Source organism: Dermacentor andersoni, chromosome 1 (assembly GCF_023375885.2).
Source record: "Dermacentor andersoni chromosome 1, qqDerAnde1_hic_scaffold, whole genome shotgun sequence".
NCBI classification, from domain to species: domain Eukaryota; kingdom Metazoa; phylum Arthropoda; class Arachnida; order Ixodida; family Ixodidae; genus Dermacentor; species Dermacentor andersoni.
The window spans coordinates 110,594,040-110,616,026 of record NC_092814.1 but is presented as its reverse complement, the minus strand read 5'-3'; the positions used below and the strand labels follow the sequence as shown (position 1 = coordinate 110,616,026).

The 21,987-nt window shown below is 47.0% G+C and overlaps 1 protein-coding gene and 1 long non-coding RNA gene across 2 annotated transcripts in view; one reads left to right on the top strand and one right to left on the bottom strand.

Moving 5' to 3' along the window:
* The window catches only part of L (zinc finger protein Lobe), a 172,564-nt gene extending 151,083 nt beyond the window's left edge, over positions 1-21,481 (bottom strand). The window contains exon 1 of the mRNA XM_050193528.3: positions 20,622-21,481. Within this exon, the coding sequence (XP_050049485.1) occupies positions 20,622-20,661 (40 nt within the window). The 5' untranslated portion in view covers positions 20,662-21,481. The remainder of the gene's footprint in view (positions 1-20,621) is intronic.
* On the top strand, positions 6,559-9,615 carry LOC129380557 (uncharacterized). Its single transcript, XR_008608692.1, has 2 exons — positions 6,559-6,637; positions 9,525-9,615. It is a non-coding gene; the product is annotated as an uncharacterized lncRNA (long non-coding RNA).
* Positions 21,482-21,987: the final 506 nt, after the last annotated feature.

Sequence of the window (21,987 nt, the reverse complement as noted above, 5' to 3'; positions counted from 1 at the left end):
ATTATTGTCTTAAAGGGAAGCTATCTCTACCTTTGCGTGCAATTTGGAGGTATAATTTAAGCGCTATTGACTGCGCGGGTGCACGCTGACGTCAGAACGCCGCGCTCCCACAACTCGTGGAGGCTGTGCCGCAATACATATAGTCTTGTACGGCCAATGTAGAGCCTCATTCACGCCACACACCGTGCACCTCCCCCTTAGCTCTCGTTAATATCTAATCAGCCCCGGTCCACTGTGGCGTTCGATTAAAGGAAAAAAGATTTTTACTAACAGTCGGGCGTCACCTGTATTTTTAATTCATTCATGTGATTTATGGCGCATGCGCGTCGTAGCATGCGATTTAAACGTGCGAAAATCGTCAGCACGGTGTCTTTCGGGAGTAGCAAGAGCACTTGCGTATCGCAAATAACTGGTAAAAAAAAAATCACCGACTATTAAGATACTCACTAACGTGAATTGTGAGCGCAGCTGATTGGGTGTTTTGAATTGGAGATATATATTGTGGCAAATAATCTGATTCTGAACGACAGCATTTTCTCGGCGGCGGCGCTGAGTCTTTGCTCGGGCAGCTAGCTTAGCAGCTGCGGCAGACGAAGCACTTACACCCGTTGTGTCGCCTATTGTACAGAAAGAAATGGCTGACACTATTTTGTATTATGATTATATTGTCACGTGGTAGTCACAGTGATGAACGACACAGTGTCGAAACTGAGTTACAAATTGAACTCTCCATTGCGCGAACTTGTGCCCAGCAAATCAAGCATCACTGAAGCACAACGATGGCGGCGAGCAGAGTCGGCGATGGTCGGAATTCTGATCTGCGGCTCAAGCGCCCCGGCTTTTAGATATGACTCGTCGAAGCTTCCAGCGTAATCGCTGGTGCCCGCGTGGCTTCCAGAAACTACTAAACAATTCGCGTCGCGCATACAATCAGATTACAAAAAATCGCAAACCATGACAATAGAAACAAGCGCGAATGATACGAAACCAAGCGAACCAAGCAAGTACAAGCAAGAACTGACTCGAGCAGATGATAGTACGAAGTGAGAGGTCGGGCGGGTCCGCATGATATCGGTTTCCGGCGCGCACGTCACTGAAGCGACCGCTCTCGCTGGTCTCTGCCGTTCGCGGCTTGTGTCTTTCCATCTCCCACTCCGCGTTCGCTCTTTCATCTTTCGCTGTGTTCGCTTTGTTACGCCGCTGACGTCAACGCTTGCCGTAAAAACGGGCGCCTATGAGCTGGGCTCTAAAAAAAAAAAAGAATTCCTGGCTATAAGCCACTGTTATTGCTCCACACAAAGTTCTACGAAAACTTGGTGCGTCTTTTTTGTTTCACGCCTCATTTTGACGTCCTTAGTTGTGCTATGTGCGCTAGAAGACCTCGAATCGTCTAATTTGACGCGACGAAAGTGGCCAAATACACGGACCCCACGAACCCCAAAACGTTCTAAAGTCTCTAAAGAAGACATTGTCTTCAAAAAACAAACCCGACCCTACCAGAATTGAGCAAACCAGCGCACTCCCGTCCCTTCATCGCAAAGATTGACCGGCAGTAATCGAAGCCGCTCAGCCACGTGCCACTGTGCGCTTGCGAATGCGTGGATGTCTACATTTCCGCTAGTAATTAATTTAATTATGGGGTTTTACGTGCCAAAACCACTTTCTGATTATGAGGCACGCCGTAGTGAGGAACTCCGGACCCCCTGGGGTTCTTTAACGTGCACCTAAATCTAAGTACATGGGTGTTTTCGCATTTCGTCCCCATCGAAATGCGGCCGCCGTGGCCGGGATTCCATCCCGCGACCTCGTGCTCAGCAGCCCAACACCATAGCCCCTAAGCAACCACGGCGGGCGCCCCGCTAGAAATTCTGCCTAAATTTTGAAAACTGTGGTTCGGTGAGTACATGAACTATTCGCTGAACTGTGAAAGCAAATAAACAAGAAGAAAGCAAGCGATATTCGAAAATAAAACGTCGGAAAGATTGAGTAAGCCGTGAAAAATGGCTGCAGCACGAAATCAGGCCGAAGAAAGCTTGGCATAGGACAGAGTAAGATGTATGCAGTGAAAGATAAGCAGGATAATGTCATCAGCGATTTAGATTATATAATAAAAGCAGCAGAAGAATTATAAACTGACGTGTACAGTACTGAGAGCAGCCACGCAGACTTCATTGGAAGTAGTGATGAACAGGATACAGAAGATCCTTCTATAGCGATGAAATTATAGAAGGGCCTTGCAAGACATGTCCCGGGGAAAAGCAGCAGGAGAAGATGGAATAATAATCGCTTTAACCAAAGATGGAGGAGATATGTTTGAAGAGCTTGCGGCCTTTTATGCGCAATGCATCATGACTCCAAGTGTACCAGAGAGCTGGAAGAACAACAACATTATACTAATCCATGAGAATGGAGACGTTAAAGAATTGAAGAATTATAGGTCCATTAGCTTGCTTTCAGTATTCTAAAAACATATTCGCTAACATAATTTTCAATAGAAACAAGGCAGCACTTCAGTCATCCAAGGGAACAGGCTGGCTTCAGGAAGGGATATATTGCACAATGAATAGAGAGAGAGAGAGAGAGAGAGAGAGAGAGAGAGAAAATTATAAATGAAAGGTAGGGAGGTTAACCAGGACTGAGCCCTGGTGGCTACCCTACACTGGGGAAAGGGAAAGGGGGACGGAAAGATTAAAAGAAGAGAAAGTCCACTGGAGATATCAGTCGGTCACTCAGTCCGGATCACAGACGCTGACTCAATCCGGTCGCTTTCAAATATCGCAGCAGCGCTTTTGTGGCCTTTTGTAGCTGCGATATGCGAGGCCATGGTCCCGAGATCTTGTTCAAGGTGAACGGCTTTCCATCTAGCTGATTGAGAGCTGTGCAGAGGTATTGCCTTTCATTTTCAAAAGATGGGCAGTAGAACCATAGAACACCTACTGTACAATGAATAACGCCCATGTCACCAATAGGATAATTGAGAAATCTGCGGAGTACAATCAACCTCTCCATATGGCTTTCGTAGATTGTGAAAAGGTATCTGGGTTCAGTAGAAATACCCGTAGTATGTCATGGTGGCATTGCGTAATCAAGAGTACAGGAGGCATGCATGAATATCCTGGGAAATATCTGCAAAGATTCTACAGCTACCTTGCTTCACCACAACAAAAGTAGAAAATTATGTATCAATAAAGGGGCCAGGCAAGGAGGCACAACCTCTCCAATGCTATTTATTGCATGCTTAGAAGAAGTATTCAAGCTATCAGGCTGAAAAGTATCAGGAGTGAGGATCAACGGCGAATATCTCAACAACCTTCGGTTTGCAGATGGCATTGTTTTTTTCAGCAACACTTTGGATGAATTGCAACAAATGATTGAGGACCTTAACTGAGAAAGTGTAAGAGTAGGGTTGAAGACAGGTAACGTTCAATAGCCTTGTAAGGAAACAAGAATTAATGATCTCCAGTCAGCCTATACAGTCTGCAAAGGAGTACGTTTATCTAGGTCAATTACTCACAGCGGACCCTTATCCTGAAACGGAAATTTACAGAAGAGCAAAAAAAGATGGGTTGGAGTGCATACGGCAGACATTACCAAATACCGACTGAGAGCTTACCACCGTCGTTGAAAAGAAAAGTGTACAATCATTACATTGTACCGGTGCTAAGATATGGGACAGAAACTTCTAGGTTAACAAAGAAGCTCGAGAAAAAGTTAAGAGCCGAGTAAAGAGCGATGGAATCAAAAATGTTAGGTGTAACGTTAAGAGACAGGAAGAGAGCGGTGTGAATCAGAGAGCAAACGGGGATAGCCGATAGTCTAATTGACATTAAGAGAAAAAAAAATTTAGCTGGGCAGTCCATATGATGCGTAGGATGGATAGCCGGTGGACCATTAGAGATACAGAATGGGTGCCAAGAAAGAGAAGCGCAGTCGAGGACGGTCAATAACGCTATCTATTGACGAGCGTCCGCGTCGAAAGCCAGCCATTACTCTGGATAGACGTTCCAAAATTCCAGGTATCATTTACTCTGGATAGACGTTCCAAAATTCCAGGTATCATTTTAACGGTGTAAGGATCATTATCTCCATCACCTTGCCGACGCAGCTGGCCAGTGCTATTGGACGGAAAGATGGCAATTCCAATGGAGATTTGCCAGGCTGAAGGGGTGGAACAAGGCGACTGGATTTCCACGTGGTAGGGACCGAGCTGTGACGCCATGATGCGTTGTATAAGCGCACCTCTGGTCTCTTGACCAAGGTGCGCAAGCGCAGAGTATGTGATACTATCTGGTCCTGGTGACGAAGAACGCCTGCTCCCAGCGAGTACAGGCGTTAAGGCGTGAAGAGACAGGAAGAGAGCGGGGTGGATCAGAGAGCAAACGGGGATGACCTATACTCTAGTAGGCATTAAAGAGAAAAAAAAAATAGAGCTGTGTAGCCATGTAATGCGTAGGCCAGGTAGCAGGTGGACCATCAGAGTTACAGAATGGGTGCCAAGGGAAGAGAAGCGCAGTCGAAGACGGCAGAAAATTAGGTGGGGTGATGAAATGAGGAAACTTGCAAGTGCCAGCTGGAATTCGCTAGTGCAAGACAACAATAATTGGAGATCGCTGGCAGAAGCCTTCGTCCTGCAGTGGGCATTAAAATATGATGACGATGATGATGATGATGATTACATAAACTTCGACGAAATTCGAAGTGATTCAAATAATCCCTGTATTCAACTATGAGCCGAAGATCATCGAAAAGAAAAAAATCGTCTTTACCGCGCAGACAAAACGTCAACCTCGATAAATAAATGGAAACAATAATTCGCATGTCTACACGAATATACTGAACTTGTAAAACACTCTAATAAGAAATTTTTTAATAAGGACATGTAACATCTTTTGCGTGTTAACCCCAAAAAAGCTTTGGAATATTCTAAACCTAAGAAATCGCTCTTCTAATATGACTTTAACCAATCCTGATGGGTCAACGTTCCTCATGAGGAACGCTCAGGTGTAATGAATGCGCACTTCACGTCAGTTCTTACTCGCGGGCCAAATGGTGGTGCACCTGTATTACCGAGATCGGGATTTACCCAAATGCCTCCTATCACTGTTACTTCCACTGGTATATTTATTCTAATTAACAAACTTAAATGTCATGTGCTCCCGGACCTGACAATATTCCTGCCAAAATTCTAAAGGCTACTAATACCGTCTCTAGCCGCATCCTACAGGTAATATTTACGCAGTCTATCTCTGAGGGTTCTGTTCCAAAGGACTGACTCACTGCGAAGGTTGTACCAGTATTCAAGACCGGAAACCAATGCGATCCTTCTAACTATCGCCCCATTTCACTAACTAGTATAGCCTGCAAGCTTCTGGAGCACAACATATATGAACACATAGCACAACACCTCAATGATAACTCAGTTTTTTATCCAAAACAACATGGTTTTCGCCCCGGGTTATCCTGTGAAACGCAACTTTTTGAATTTACTGACCTTCATCTTAACTTAGATTTTTTGTTTCAGACTGACGTCATTTACATCGATTTCTCGAGAGCATTTGATCGCGTCGCTCAGAAAAGACTTACCAATAAACTCGGTGCACTTAGTCTCCACCCATTAATCTCATCGTGGATAAACTGCTTCTTAACAGGCTGAGTGCAGTTTACTGTTATAGGAGGTCAGCAACAACAAAAGTAACATCTGGAGTCCCCAAAGGCTCGGTTCTTGGCCCGCTTCTTTTCTTAATATTCATCAACGAGATACCTAACGGAATTTCATCTACAGTCCGTCTATTCGCAGATGACTACGTACTTTACCGCCGCATGAATAACCACCAAGATCACGTAAATCTGGAGAATGACTTAACCCTAATTGAAAACTAGTGCTCAAAGTGGATGATGAAGCTTAATGTTTCGAAATGTAAACTTATGCACATGTCTCGAAAACGCTTTAACTCCATTTATACATACTCGTCGCACTCGACACCGGTTTCGCAAGTACAGGAATATTGGTACCTTGGCGTCTTAATTACTACAAAACTAACCTGGGCAGAATACATAATAAAGGTTGCAGCAGATGCGTCGAGGTCGCTGGGATTCATCCGAAGAAATCTATCTTTGTCACCACCCTCTGTTAGACAACTGGCCTACCAAACATATGTACGCACAAAGCTTGAATATGCTGCGTGTATTTGGAACCCCCATCGAATTTACCTCATTAACACCATTGAAGCAGTCCAAAACCGCGCAGCACGATTTATATGTTTTAATTATGACTACAAGCAGAGCATCAGTGAAATAAAGAACTTCTTCACTCTCTCTTCTTTAGCACACCTACGCCGTATTGCCCTACTCTGACTATTTCACACAATATACTGCACATTTCCACATTTACATGGAACGCTCCTTCTCCTGCCGATCCGCACTTCTCGTCGTCTTTTCAATTCATTGAGCGTCCAACGTCTTCACGGTTCTGCTAATGCTTTTAACAACTAGTTATTGCCTACTGTTATAGCGGTATGGAATAAACTTCCCGAATTGATCGTCCTCGAACATGATCATGTAAAACTTCGTGATTTATTATCCAAACCAAACAACCTATGTATAGTGCTCGTATTAACTACAGTTCACCTTTGTTTTTGTCCCCCCCCCCGTTTCTATCATGCTTTGTTTCTCAATTTTGCTTCTCTGTACCAAGCGTTCTTGAATTGTAATTCGCTCCGCCGTGTGTATATGCTGTGTAATGTTCTTTTTCTAGTATGTCTTAGTGATCCCTGTTTGACCATGTGTACCCTCTTTTTATTCATTCAGTGACTTCTCACGTTTTCCACACTTTGTATTACTGACAAATTTTGTGTATTCTGTAAATGTACTAACCTCCCTCCCCCCCCCCCCCCCTTATGTAATGCCCCAAGCAGGGGCCTTTAAGGGAATAATAAATGATGATGATGAACTCTGCATCACTTCTGCGTTCCAATTTATGCAGCATTTTGTTCGCGAATCGTTCTGTTCTCAGAAAAGTTTGAGAATTCCCATAGACTCCTGTGGTTGAATCTTGACGTGCGCTTTGAAAAAGAGAGACGAGGTGAGACAGAGAAAGAATAGCTGTAAAAAAAAAGAAGAAAAAACGACGAATATAACGCTTTCCTGCAGAAGCCACGCCTGTCATCGCACTCGCTGGCGGCGTTGTTCGTTGTTAATATCCATAATTTTCAGTTATGTGTATGCGCGCTAAGAAAATTTGTCATCTACCTGGTGGCGACATGCAGCTAAGTGGAACCAAGACTGCACGCTCAGAAAGAAAGATTTAAGGAATCGCTGTGGTAATTGATTTAGGTTAACGTTTCAATGGTGTTTGGTCAGGAACGCTGTTCTTCTTTAGCGACCATTTCCAACTACAAAACAAAGAATAAAGTTAGGCACATTTTTGCCGGGAGACGCCGTATTCAACGTTATTTTGTGGCCCTCCAACACGCGGGTCCTATTCATGACGACGCCAGAATGATGACGATGGAACGAGCAGGACGAAATGACGACTACATGAAGACAACAGGATGACGACGACGGAATGATAAAAAAAATGACGGCGGTTGTATGATTATGGAGGACGGCACGATGGCGGCGGAATGATAGCGACTGCCTGATGACGACCACATGACGACGAGAAAGACGGCGATGAGATGACGACGACGGCGTGACATCACTGGAATAATGACGATGGAGAGGCGACGACGGCATAATGACGAGGGCATGGCGACGACAGAATGATGACGCTATAGAGTGGCGACGACGGAACCATGACGATGGCGCAGCAGCGAAAGAATGGCAACGATGAAATGAACCAGACGAAATGACGACGACGAAATGACGACGATGCAATCACGACGAATGTATCATGACAAAGTCAAGGCGACAATAGAATAACGAAGATGTATTCACGACGACTGCATGGAGACGACGCAACGACGACTACAGAGTGGCAACGGCAGAATGACGACGATAGCATAATGACGAAGGCATGACGACGACCGTATGACGAAGGCAGAGTGACGACGACGAAATAATGTCGAGAATTTACTTGCAACAATTCACTTACAAAAAAGTGAGCGCGCGCATTTTCTAGCTCACGATGAAAACAGAAGTCACGGGACGCGTTCACCATCGAAACTAGCTGCGCGTCTCTGATCGTACTGTGGCGCTGTGGCGTGTTCCTGCAAGGTCGAGCCCGTCGATTCTTGTGATTCAGTACGTTTTAATGCTGAACAAAAGTTCCGCTTTCTCTACAACGTCCACCATGGTGGCTGAGGAAGGTGTTTGTCACTTAAATCTGCAACACGTCATTTTTCGTAATGGGCAAATTCTCGCTTAGAAAGATGTCAAAACCAATGTCGGGTATGGCAGGATTTTTTTTTTCTTTAAGCGAAGCTTTCTTTGCGTACTCTCTCGGACTTTCCTGACCGTGGCTGGGTGCTGCTGTCTTGCCGAATAGCTCACGCGCAGGAAAGCACTACCTCGTCTTTGCTATATCTTTACAGGTGTCCTGGCTGCTGGCCTTGCTTTCTACCATATTACTCAGTGATAAAAGAAATGATACCTAAATATCCGCATTGCAACAAACGTGCGTCATCAAGAGCACAATTCCTTTAGTAAAGAAAACCATTTTTAGGCCTACTTTCCTAGGATCTGGGGTTTGGCGCATCTGCCTGGTCGGTCTCTCGCCGAGTAAAGTGTAATTTACTGTAGCCCTGTCTCCAGCAACGACCCACTCTAGTTGGCGCGACGACACTGGATAAAATGTCCCAGCAAAGCAGGCCAATTCCGGAGTCAGTATAATGCGCGGTCACGTGGATCACGCGGTAGGGGTTGCCGTGTCCTGTCTTCTTCATCGGCGGACAGCTAATCGCTATGGTGCGAAGCCCTTTCTCTGCATAATATAATCGGTTGCATGACATTTACTTAACCGCTTCACGAAAGCTTCTCCTCTTATATCACAACACGTGGGTTGGACCTCTAATATTCTTTTTTTCGTGAATTTACCACTACCATGCACTTTTCTGCAGAACTTGTTTTGTCTCTTTGCTTGTGCGCTTGCGTGTGTGAGCGCGCTTGCATTTGTATGTTTACCAGCCTCGCCTACAGATATTCTCAGTCTGGCAGGACGAGATAGGATGGTTTTGCGTGGTCTGACTTTAGTCTTCGTAAGCAACGACAGCGTTGGTCGTCCTCAAATACTGCCAACAACGGGCAACTGTTGAACACCAATCGGATAGTATAACAAATACCAGCTGTGATGGCAAAAACTACTCGAAATGCAGCTTCAAGCTGCATTTGACTACTGCTACTACTGTTCAAGAACTAGGCTAAGAAGGCGAATACGAAATATAACAGGGAGTGATGGAGGGCAAACGAAGCTCAGAAGAAGAACGTATAGGACGGCTGAATCTAACTGACATACACAGCGCTGCGGTGCCATTTGCGGGCCCACCCTAATGGAATGCGAAGGGATTCGCCCAGTGAGACCCGTATAGGTAACGTACACTTTCCAGAAGCGCTTGGATTTAAAGTGGACGGAAGCCTCAACCCGTCAACAGGCGAGATAAGGAAGAGATGTTTACAGCATTGGTGAAAAAAAAAAAAAAAAAAAAGCAGGGAAGAGATTAATACGACCGGATCCGTTACTAGTTTAGTTAGCGGTACAATGTAGACAGAGAAATGTTGAGGAAAGAAAAATGAGAGATGTATACAAAAAAAGCTAGGATGAAAAGGATCTACAGTATACCTGACTAACTCAAGCAAACCAGGTCACCGCCCCGTTTCAAAGGGGATGCCAGTAAATCATCATCATCATCATCATCATCATCATCGTCGTCGTCGTCGTCTTCGTAATCGTCATCGTCATCATCATCATCATCGGGCGCCACCTACAGCAAAAAATTTACAACGGCCGGGGTACAGCGCGCGGTCCTCCTCCGTTTCGCAGGACTGCCGAAGCACGATTTACTGCGCTCGCCGGAATGCGCGCGTAAACTTTACGGTGATGGTTTGCCACAAGTGCTTCGTGCCAAATGACATCTACACCATCTGATCTGGATCAATCTCAAACAATTACTATCATCATTGAAACGTCGCGAAAGCACAGCTAGCGCTGCATCGTTACGTCGACGGCGCGGAGCAAGGCACGAAAAATAAAAGTGTTTGTCCGCAGGAAATGCGCGTCTGTGTCAAGCTTTTCTTTTTCTTTTTTAATGCCTTTAACACATTTTAAATGTCTCTAATCCAAAATACATTCTGATAGAGTAATTTTCCGTCTAAATAATTGTTAGCACCAGGTTAGTTCTTCTTTAGCTTTTTTTTATTTTTCAGATGATTTTCTGGAAACGATTGCAGATGTGGCTTAAATGAAGGCGAGCGTGGACACTTAAGGTAATTTCATGCGCCAAATAAAATTCGAGTCAACAGTAGGTTATGTTCATAATGAAATATTTAGCGCGCACAATCGACAAGGACACAGTGGAGGGGGACACACGAGCGCTTAACCTGCAGTTCTGCTGCAGGTTATGTTCACTTTCAGGAGTCTGCGCGACTGTGGGTACTTATTGATCTCGCGTGCGTCCTGATGAATTTACATTACACAGTTTCAGTGCCGGAAGGCTGTGATTTAATTACTCTCACTCGCTATAGTACTTTTGTTTTGCGATGCGTACGCAGAATGAACGGATCATTCACACTATTTCTTTCTGTTATCCTGCATATGATGAATATGCATACACTCTAAGAAAAGCTTACACCCTTTGGGGTGCATATCTGCCACACAACAATAATCGTCATCTGTCTTGCCCGCATTTCCTTTCTTGAAAACACTGCGCTCGTTACTTTCCTGTCGAGAAAGCTCTGTCATGCTGATAACACGCATGCCGTTCGTGACTTGGAAGTACCGGGCTCGCAGCGTTAAAGAAAGGAAATGAGGGCATGACAGATGACGATTATTGTTGTGTGGCAAATATACACCCCAAAGTGTGCAACTGTTTTTAGAGTGTAAAGTTGTGTTCTTCCAGTGAGCAGCAGTGTGAAACGTGTTAGGTGCAGTTTTAGGCAGAAGCTGTGAGCACGTAAACGTGAGAATTCTACGTGCGCTACGCGCCGCGTAGTATCGCGTACTCAATAGTACGTGGGTGCAGGCATGGCATACGTATAAATCGTTGCTTCCGCATGTCTACTGGCGCAACCTGCCGGCAGGCGTGAACGCTACTGCAGCCAAGTTCGTTCAAGAGCAGCCGAAATCAGAGCCAACGCGCGATTTTCGCGCCTCGCGAACTGCGCGTATGTGCTATAGCTTGTACAATTTTGTCTGCATGGTAGCTCGCAGAGCCCGTCACATACGTGGGGCGCGCAGCGCAAGGGTGCGAATCCCACGTGCATGCGTGAGACGCAGCGTGGACCCCTGCGTTCAGCGCATACGCATCATGATCCCGCAAGGTCTTCGCGCACGTGGCGCTTCTACGTATACGTGAAACTAAAACTGCCTATTATTGCGTGTTTTAATAGACAGTTTTAGTTACACGTACGTAGAGGCTTTGCGTACGTAGAGCTTCTACGTGTCAGCAGTGCGCATGCGCACAACGTAGCGGGCGCGCGCGCGTCTCACGGACGTACGTGAGATTCAATTCTTTGCGTGCGTTTCTTGCGCACGTAGACAGCTTCGCGCGGGAGTTCCGCGAGATCACGAACAAGCGATAGCGGGCCGCGCGCGCGCAGACGGCTTGCATCGAAACACTGCGACAGGATTGAATTGGCTACCGCCGTGTTCACATTTCCCGATAGATGTAGCTACGGGGTGCCTCTTGGCGTGCGTAGCGTACGTGTAGCTAAAAGCGTGTCAGATGGCGTGCACGTAAGGCACGTAGGCTTTTCACGTTTGCGTACGTGAAGCCTCTACGTACGTGCAACTAAATCTGTCTAATGTTCAGAAGGGACACCGTAGCCAGGCCTCCGTATTTAGTTTACACCACCTAGTCCATTTGACTGCAGACCCCAAGCGCGGTGCACGAGGATTTTTTTACAGCGAAGCTGTTTATGGCTAGGTTCTGGCAGATCTCGTCTCCGTGGACATATGCCAACGATGTTTCATACGTGGGCCGTTCCCGAAGATAGTGCAATGCCCGGCCGACCCGCGGTAGAGGTGCAGTTCGCCATTAAGGGGCCCACAGTCACAGCTTCGCCGGCCATCCTTCTTCACAGAGTGGAAGGGCACTGATTTTTTTTTTCATTAAATCTCTCGGAATGCGGCGGCCGTGGCCGGAAATCGAGCCCCTGGCCTCGTGCTAAACAGCGCAACGCTGTATAACTGTATAGCTATAAATAACTAAACGCTTCCGTTTTTGACCATTTTGACTTGTGTCATCATACTCTACACGCCCGCTTAGCAATTTCACGGCTGCGAGTTTCCATCGAGCATCCGCGGCAATTGTTGTCTCGACGAAGACAAGTGCCATTGTTGAAATGCTGGCTCGAGAGACATGCCTTCTTCAATCGCTGTCGTTCTTTTCACGTGAATCGAATAAAGAAGCGGTCATGTGCAACGCGAGCGGGGTGTAGCCAGCGGAGCGGTAAGCGGAGGAGACGGGCGTGCCCCTCCCGTGAAAGTCAAGGAATGACTGAAATGAAAAGAAATGACTGAATGAAAGAAAGGAATGACACGCGCTCGCGTCGGTGGAGAAACCCGACGCGAGCTTGTCTGTACAGAAGGTGCTGCAGCAGTCCGACATGCGCATTCAGGGTCCTCGGAAGGAAAATGGGAGTACTCAAACACAGGTAGTAATGCTCGACCGGAACCGAGAGTCCTCGAGTAAATAGCAAGCAAAGGAACATCTGCAACTGAAAATAAAAAGCAGATAGATAGATAGAAACACATATCTGAAAAAAAATAAACACGAGAACAGGTCTTAAAAATCTTCGCTATTCTAACTATTGCGCAAGAGTTCATTAATGTTGTCAGATTCACGCAATATAAGTACTGTTACGTGGTAGATGTCTTGCCGCAGAGTAATACATACGTACACAGTCAAAGCAGGCAAACTGAATTACTGCGGATAACGCAGGCCTTCATTCGATCCAAGTATAATTCCAAGCTGCCTTCACTTGGAGACATTCGCGGATGACTCTGTGCGAGTTCACTAAGTGACTAGCGCTTGATCATCTCACTTTAAAAATCCTTTGAGAAAGAATGCCTGAAAATTGTTCTCTTAACTGGAAGCGAAGTGGGTGATATTGCTAGCAGTTTTCTGCGGTTAAAAAAAAAAAGGAAGAAGAAGAAGAAGAAAAAGAAAGGCAGGAAAACAAACTGAATACACCCACACACAAATAAGTATTGTTTTGAGGATAACTATTAATTAGTCATTATAGAAAGCTTTGGCTCATTCATATTGTCACGTTCACCGGGAAAAAGGTCACCGAAAAAAAAGAAAAGGCAATGTACGCGTGTCAATACCACACACGCACACATTATGCATGTGTATAAAACTCCTCTTTTTCAGGCTAATATACTACGAACAGTTAGCGTTGGAACAGCTGCGGGCTTTCATCCAGCAATGGGCGTCGCAGTTGCCAATATTGTTTTTTGGCCCCATACTTTTTACTCTACATGGAAAGTAAAACGCTTGAGTAGCTGATGTTCCTTAGCTTCTGGCCCTCATCCGGCTTGAACATGAATGGTTACTTATTGTGCTATACAGGGTGTCTCAGCGAACACTTTCAAAATTTTTTTAAAGATAGCCTGTAGTAGGTAGCGTAATTCTAGTGCATGAGCTGGTCTACTCGAACAGGTGGTCATTACTTGCACAAAAAATTAAAATGCATAATTATCAGATTTCAGATTTAATGGTTCTAAAAAAAAAGTGGTTAAAACATCACAAATAAACAGACGAGGGTCCCAAAATTAAAGAAAAAAATCAACAATTAAGTTATATACTAATTACCTTATGGCACATATTGTAATTTACAAATTCTAGCGGGTGAGACTGCAAGGCATACTCACTTGAAGAATTGTGTGGATGACGCCATTTACGAGATATGCGACGCCAAACTTGCGGTAAGAATTCACTGTCGTTCCACTTACGTTCTTAACAAAACATCATTTTATGCAATGAAGCACAATATTAACTGGAACGCCAATGCATTTCTCCGCAAAGTTCGGGAATTAATGTGTCGAAACTGGTGTCATCTTGAGAATTCGTTCGAAGTGGACCCTCCTTGAGAACTCCCCGGCTAGAATTTGTAAATTGCAACATGTGCCATAGGGTAATTAGTTATAACTTAATTGGTGACTATTTTCAATTAGTCTACTATGCATTTCAATTTTTTGCGCAAGTAATGTCCGCCTCTTGGAGTAGACTAGCTCATGGACTGGAATTGTGCTATCTGCCACAAGAAATTAAAAACATATATATATATTTGAAAATGTTCTCTGAAACACCCCGTATACTCTCTCCAAATTGTGTTACGACGCGGGCAAGTTATATGCACAGACATTACACAAAGGAAAACAATAAACAACAAAAAAGAAAGTTCAACTGAAAAGACCCCTTGGCGACACACACACGCGGAGGGGAACACGAAAAGTTCAATTTTCACACGCGGACAACACAATTTACAGCGTCGCCGAGTGACAATTTCGAATGTCAAAACTTTTTCGCACCTCCGGCTTACAACTGCGTTATAATGAGCCCTCCCGTCTTTTGGCAGCGACAGGGACGTCTCGACAAGGGGCGCTCAATCTCCTCCCTACTTCCGAAAGCTTTGCCTTTTTTTGCGTCTATTTTTTTACGTTTATTATCGCCATCCGAGCTCGGCGGCGTGCTCCTTTCCCTGACATATTGGGGCCGCGGGTAGGCGGGGAACGTGCGCGCACTGGCCACGACGGCGACAGCAAAGCCCAGAAGGGGAGACAAGGGGATAAAGGTCTCCTGCTCGCGTAACTTGGCTCCCGGCACAAGAAGGTATACGGCGCATAAATAATAACTTGCCGAAGAATTCAAAGCCAGAAGTGGATGCGGACGCTTCCTTCTTTTCAATACTCGGACTGCGCGAAGCTATAAATAATAACCGGGGGATGCATATTCACGACCACCGCAGCGGCATTTTCTCTCCGCGCACGGGGGTCATTGTGGGGAAGCCCGAGGCACCCTGGGCTTGCTGGACGCGCACATACACAGGTCCCAGCCGCACGGCGGGGTCCGCTCGCTTGCGAGGCGCGACTGCGGATGTGGTTGTCGCCCCCGTATACACGGACACTGCCGCTGGACCGGACCCGGCGCCTCTGCTCCTTTGTGACACCGCGGGCCCCGTGCTGGCCAGGAAAGAGAGCGGCAGCAGAAGTGAACGGGCATGTGGCGAGGGGGGGGATCCGTGTTTCGCAACGCTCAGACCCTCAAAAGCGGCAGTCGGCTCACTGAGTGCACGCCTTCTTCACGCCGACTCTGCACCTTGTACGAAAGGTGCGCGCTCGGACATCACCGGACCGTGGGCAGGCGGGCAGAGAGAGAGAGAGAGAGAGAAACAGACAGTCGGCACCGCGAAACGAAGTCGGATTCAAGCCGAGGCGCTGGTGTTTTGAATGGCGCGGTGCTCACTTTAAGGTCACCGGGTCTCCCCGTGTAAAAGCGGAAGGCGCAGGTGAAAGTTGGCCCAATACGACGCCGAACAAGGAAGAAGAGGTAGAAAGTGGGGAAGCAGTGACAATCTGACCCACAGTCATCCACCGCTCCCACAGGAGTGTGCGGGGCTGCGCGGGAGAAAGCGGCGCTCGGCCGAAGCGCTCGGAAGTGCGGCTTCTTTCCCGAGTGGCTGGCGTCCCCCCGGCGGAAGGCGGCGAGCAGAGCGCCTTCCCACTTCCTGCGCGCGCTTCTTTCTGCTGGCACCATTGTGCGACCGCAGAGAAGTGTCGGAATTGTTGACAAGCCCGGCGGGCGGCTGAGGAAGCGACACCTCTTGCATCTGCAGTTCCGGTTACACTGCGATGAACACATTTGTACATTGCCGAGCCCCGCGTCTCGTCGATTCATTCTCGTGAAAAGTGAAAGGAAAGAAAAAAAGACAAGTGGGAGCGTTTTTTTTTTTCTCCCCTCTCTCACTTTCATCTCCTACCACGCAGCGCCCCGGAAAAAGTGAAACATCGCAATTTTACTTCTCTCTACCGCGCTCACTGCTTTATTTCGTGCTCTGGAGGTACGTTTAATGTAATCTGATACACCGCCGGCGAACACAATGCACGCGCTCTGAGTGAATGGTGCGAGCGCTGGAACTTATGTTTTTATTTTTTTTTTCTTCCCCCACTCTCTCTCCTTGCTTTCTCGCAACCGATCTATGACATCACGGTGGGCGCACAGTGGAGAGATGTTAGATTGTAGGAGGAAGTGCAGGGAGTCACCAATACACTTCCGCGCCCCGCTGTAATTGAAAGTGTTTTTATTTTATTTTTATTTTTTGCAGGTAGAGTAAGAACTGTGACAGCAGAAGAACGATTAATTTAGTCCGCCCATAGGTGTCAGGAAACAGAGCATTGTGTGCACATCCGATGAATCTCGCGCGCGCCTATAAGAGGCAAGTATGAAACGACTGCCGGTTGTAGATAGTGTGCATAACGAAGCCAGTCCTCATCCAGTTGGCACCGTACGACGGCACGGGTTGACTCGCCGCATCGTCTTGGCTGTCTTATTGGCAGCGCAAAAGTGTCATTGCGTTTCGTCGGGAAGGTGAAGTCAGTAGGCACACATGTGTTGATAGCTGACCGTTCAGTACGCTGTTTTCGCAAAGAATGGCACTGCGATGCATGTACAAACGACAGCTAAACCCTACAGAAACATCTGGGCCCGTACCCAGAAAAACCTCTTACACTATAGTAATTGTTCCTAGAGTAAGCTCAATTTCCAGCTAAACCTGATGCTGGAGATATTATTAGCGCTTACGGCCGGCCAATGCCAAATATCAATTACGAACGAAACGCTCTGTGAATTCGTCTCCTGTATCGTGATAAAGCTTGTCTTAGTGCGACACTTCCGAGCGCGTGTTGTTAAAACGTCTTAGACAGCCGTCTTAAAACCATGTTGTGCTTTTTTATCATATTTAGTGTCAGTCTGATTTCTGCTAACATGTCCTTGCTGCTTTGCTACAGACGAGAGCCGATGGAGAAAAGTTTGTATTGCGAGTCGTACGCTTAAAAAAGCCGGGCACACGCGGCGATCTTATTCGACAACATCGGAACTGTTTTCAGCAGCCGTCCACTGAGGTCGTGTGGTTCGACGCTCGTGATCAGTCCGATGCAGTGGTAACGGAAATCGCTCCTCAATTAGGGTCAGCTGGGACTGCGTTTGCGCCGTTCTTTATCCACAAAGTCCCCGTCGCACCGTTTTCCATTCTCGTGGCTCAGTCGCGACTGCGCTCGGCTGATATGAGCCCGAGGTCGCAGGTTCGATCAGGCCTACGGCGGCCGAATTGCAACTAGGGCTGAGTGGAAAAAGAAACGCTCGCGTGATTAGGCTTTAATTGACGCACGCTAAGGAAACCCAGATGGTCAAAACCAACCCGGAGCTCTCCCCCACTGCATTATCTCTCACAAGCCCGTTCTTGCTTTGGGACGTTAAACCTCATTGATCCCAATCAATCTTACCTACCGGCGTTATATAATTTAGTTATCTCCTTCAAGTCCAAAGTTCTGCACCTCTTCACTTGTTCTAAATTGCTCACGACGAAAGTACATGTCACGTGTTGGCTTCTGAATGAACGTTGATTTGATTGATTTCATTTAACGTCCCAAGTCAACACAAGGGCTTTGTGCGACGCCGAAGTGCAGGACTTGAGATTACTTTCGACTAGCTTGGTTTCTTTAACGTGCACCAAAGGCACATTGCACGAGCCCTTTTGCATTCCGCCTGCATCGGAAAGCGGCCGCCGCGGCAGGAAATCGAGCTCGCAACATCGTGCTCTGCAGCAGAAACGCGATAGACACTGAGCTCTACGTGGTGGGTTTTCAACAAGTATTTGTATAAGTGAGTATAATGACGATTACAGACAGGAGGCGCACAGCTATGGGACTGCCTTTCTTAACTTAGAGCTGCTCATTCTCCCCATAATAATTGCACCGACTGTGTCAATGTGGCCTAGGAATTAAGAACAAAATTGTAAGTGCAACATCGCTTTGCTTAACTGGTAATCCTCTCGAAATTTCCTCTGTCCCGTATACGTTGTTTGCCACAACCGGTAATTGGTCACAAGGTACGTGGAACTATTCATGTCCCCAGTGCTTAAAGTTAGTGGGGATCGGGGGCGGGGGGGGGGACTAGGGAACGGCCCCCCTTCGCCTGGCGATCAGCAACACATGGGCACACACACACGCATACATACATACATACATACATACATACATACATACATACATACATACATACATACATACATACATACACACACACACATACATACATACATACATACATACATACATACATACATACATACATACATACATGCGTGTGAGAATGTGCGCGCACGTGTGTGCGTGTGCGTGCGTTTTTTCTCTTTCTCTGCTTTGTATGTGTTTTGTATATTCTGTGGTACCGAATTAAGAAAGTAAGCTGCGATTTTTTTAAAAATTAAAGTGTGCCGACATCCCCCGGGTTTGGCGTGTCATCGTGTCTCTGTATGTGGGCCGGTACCGGTGATGGTGTAATCAAAATTGGGCTGATCCTTGAGACTCTAAATCAAAGTAGTGACTTAGTGTACCGATTATGATGACACCATTGCACGAAATGTGGCCTCGCACTAAGGGTTTCAGTGCAGTTTCTAACGCAGTCCAATCCAGTGCAATCAAAGGCCTGCGTTGCACGATCCTGATACTGCTATCGCATTACGGTCGTTCAGGTACATCATAAGGACCTATGTTTCTTCACCTCTTTCTCCGTTTTCGGGGTCTGTGTCTCGCCGAGTAGATATAGCGGAGGGCTTTCACACGGTGGGTGCAGTGGGGGAAATCAGGAACAACATCTGTGACGTTAGAGTGGTGGTATTTGGGGAGGAAGTACTTGTATGATAGCGCTGGTTTATACGCCACAAATAGTGTTTGTAAGTTCAATACGACCCCAAACGACATTTACCAACGTCTCGATTGGGAGATGCAACTGATCATACCTTTGCAATGGACATAGACGTGTTAAACGTCATGCGTTACGTTTCGTAATTCGTACAACTGCACTTGTACGCTGGGTAGCAGGCTAGAACACTGTAGTTCAGACCTATCGCTCAGATTTTCTCTCATAATAATACTGTCTCACTCTCTCTCTCTTTCTCTATTTCTTACGTGCAATAATGCCAGCACAGCAAGAACAATGGCGTCTCGGTATTGAAAGTTTGATGGCAGCCGTGCAGAAGCTTCCATTCACCGATTCCCAAAGTGCGGCATGGAATCAGCATACTGTTTTTATATGTATCATATTAAAGTGAATTCGGTTTATGCTATTTGTTATGCCAAGAGAAAAAAACTGAGCCATACTGACTCACTCACTCTCGCACGCACGCATGCACGCACGCACGTGCTACATTGTTGCAGCGATGGCGCGCACTTCTGTGTGCAGTATGAGCCGGAGACACCAACTTCGCATTGAATTGAAGCACACATAAATGTTCGACAAGGCTGACGACTGGTTAACAGGTAAAAACCGCTAGGTGTACTTCTGGCGCACTTCTGGAGAATATTCACTCGCTGCATATTCATTCCGTGATCCTTTTCATGTTTAACTTAGGAGTGACTTTCAATGTCGGAAGTTCGGGTGAGGGAAGAGAGGTCGTCGCATTGCTGTGGGGTCTATGTACAACTCGCAGGGAGGATGTTCGGTTTCGAAAAAGAAGCCAACCAGCACTTCGCCGCCAAAGTTCCTTGCACACAGGTGAAGCCATTGAATGACATCAAAACAAGCAAGGCGGCGACGGCAGCGAAACAATGCATGAACTACACACATCACAAAAGAAAGGCGTACAGCTGTACCTGATGCATCCTCTAGCAATCTTCAACCTATGGAATATACACTCAGATAGTGAACTGCAATCACACTTTCAACGTCGTGCACTTAAGGTTAACATTTGTAAGCTTCCCAGTCATTGCAATGGCCTTGAAACTAAGTATATTGGGGATAGCAGTTCTCAGCCAACTAAAGCAAAATAGAGCAATTCAAAGTTGCTGTAGTTGACTAAAAACTGTTTATAACTGCGGTTGTGCGTAAATAGAAATATTCCAGCTCATCCCCGTATTCTGAGCTAAAGAATCAAGAAGACATAATGGTGAATAAACTGACTGAATGGCAAGTACTTGCTAAAGCTTTAAACAATAACCTTAAATCCCGTGTTTCGCTGGATGCAATTGTCCATATTGGTACGAAGTAGTTTTAATGGTTGGATTAACTTCAGAAGACACTTTTTTCACTTTCCTGTCTATTCGTTCTTCTATAAACTGGTTACCTTTAGTCGCGCGGTAAAATTGAAGTCGGGTATAATGTGCCGTTTTCGCACTGGAGTGAGAGTAACCGGTACACACTGCTTTTACTAACTTAAGGCGAAATAGAGGCCGAATGGGTGCTTACGTTTCAGTGCTCTGGGTTTCGCTTGTTTCCTCCTTGACATGTCCGCGATGAACAGTGTTTGAATGCGCGGTACGGAGAGCAGTTGTTTAGCAGACCTTGCCAGGACGCTGCTCCATTGCTCCAGTCCGCTACACTTGTCAGTCAAGCAGCGATCACGTGGGTCAACGATTGCCAGATGTGATGAGTTTCGGTCGCTCGGAGACACCGGACACCTGTGGCGTCACCTCGCGCTGACCGTCAAAACTAACGCCGCCCTCCTTTCTTTTCTGACGTTGCAGAAGCAGACAGCGAATACAACGACTTCCGCCTTACTTTAGAGGAGACCAATTTGCGGTCACACCGCCCGAAGCACCTCAGAGTAGAGTCTCTTTCACGCAACTTCTCTTTTCTTGTTTTCTTCGGCTTTGTTTTTCCTTCTCGTTTATAATATTGTTAGATGACTACAGTTTAATTGTCAGTGCAAAAACAGAATAGTCACTCTCTCGTGGGTCGACAGCGTCCACTCACAGTTATGTCCACCACTGCACGCGACAGCGAGTGCTTGGAACTCCTTGGTTCAGTCAGTGATGATGATGCAAGCACACAGTGAGTTCGAAGACGGTAAGATAGGAAATAAGAGCCGGCGCGATGCGCTCACTGTCCGAGCGCGCACGAAACAACGTGACGAGCGAAGTGCACACCGCGCGGCCTCCGACCGGTGGCACGGTGAGGTTCGAATCGAGTGGTTCCTCTTCCCGCGCGCACACCACAGTGCGCACTGAACAATCGGGTGTCAGTGGGCCGTAAGTAATCGATGACGACCGCTGCCGAGCGAACACGACAGGAGAAGTGCAGGGCCTACACGGCGCGGACGCAACAAGGCAGTCTGGCAACAGGGCGCGCGGCGAGCAGACGACGCGGCGCTCGGCCACCGGAGCAGCGCAGGAGAACTCGTCGTCTGAGTTTCCTCGCGACGCCAGCAGACGACGGAGGCTGGGCAGGCTGTTGAGGGGAAGCCAACCCGAGGCGCGCCCGCGGAGGAGAGAGCATCGCGAGCCAGCGCGCGAAGCGCCGGGCGCTGCACGTTTCCGGTCATGCGCAGTGTTGGGCCGGCGAAGAGAAGCAGCGCGAACGCCGGCCTCACCTACGTTGTGGCCGCGTCACCCCCCCCCCCCCCCCGCTTTTTTGACGTTCGCAGCTGTCCAGCTGCTGCGCCACGACTAAGTAACGGAGCGCAACACATCTCTGGAAAACATTTGCGGAGTTCAGTCGATTTCCGCTGTAAACTGCGTAGGGCGGCACCCGCCGCGGTGTCTCAGTGGCTGTGGGGTTGCGCTCCTAAGCACGAGGTCCCGGGTTCGATCCCAGGATGCGGCGGTTGGATTTC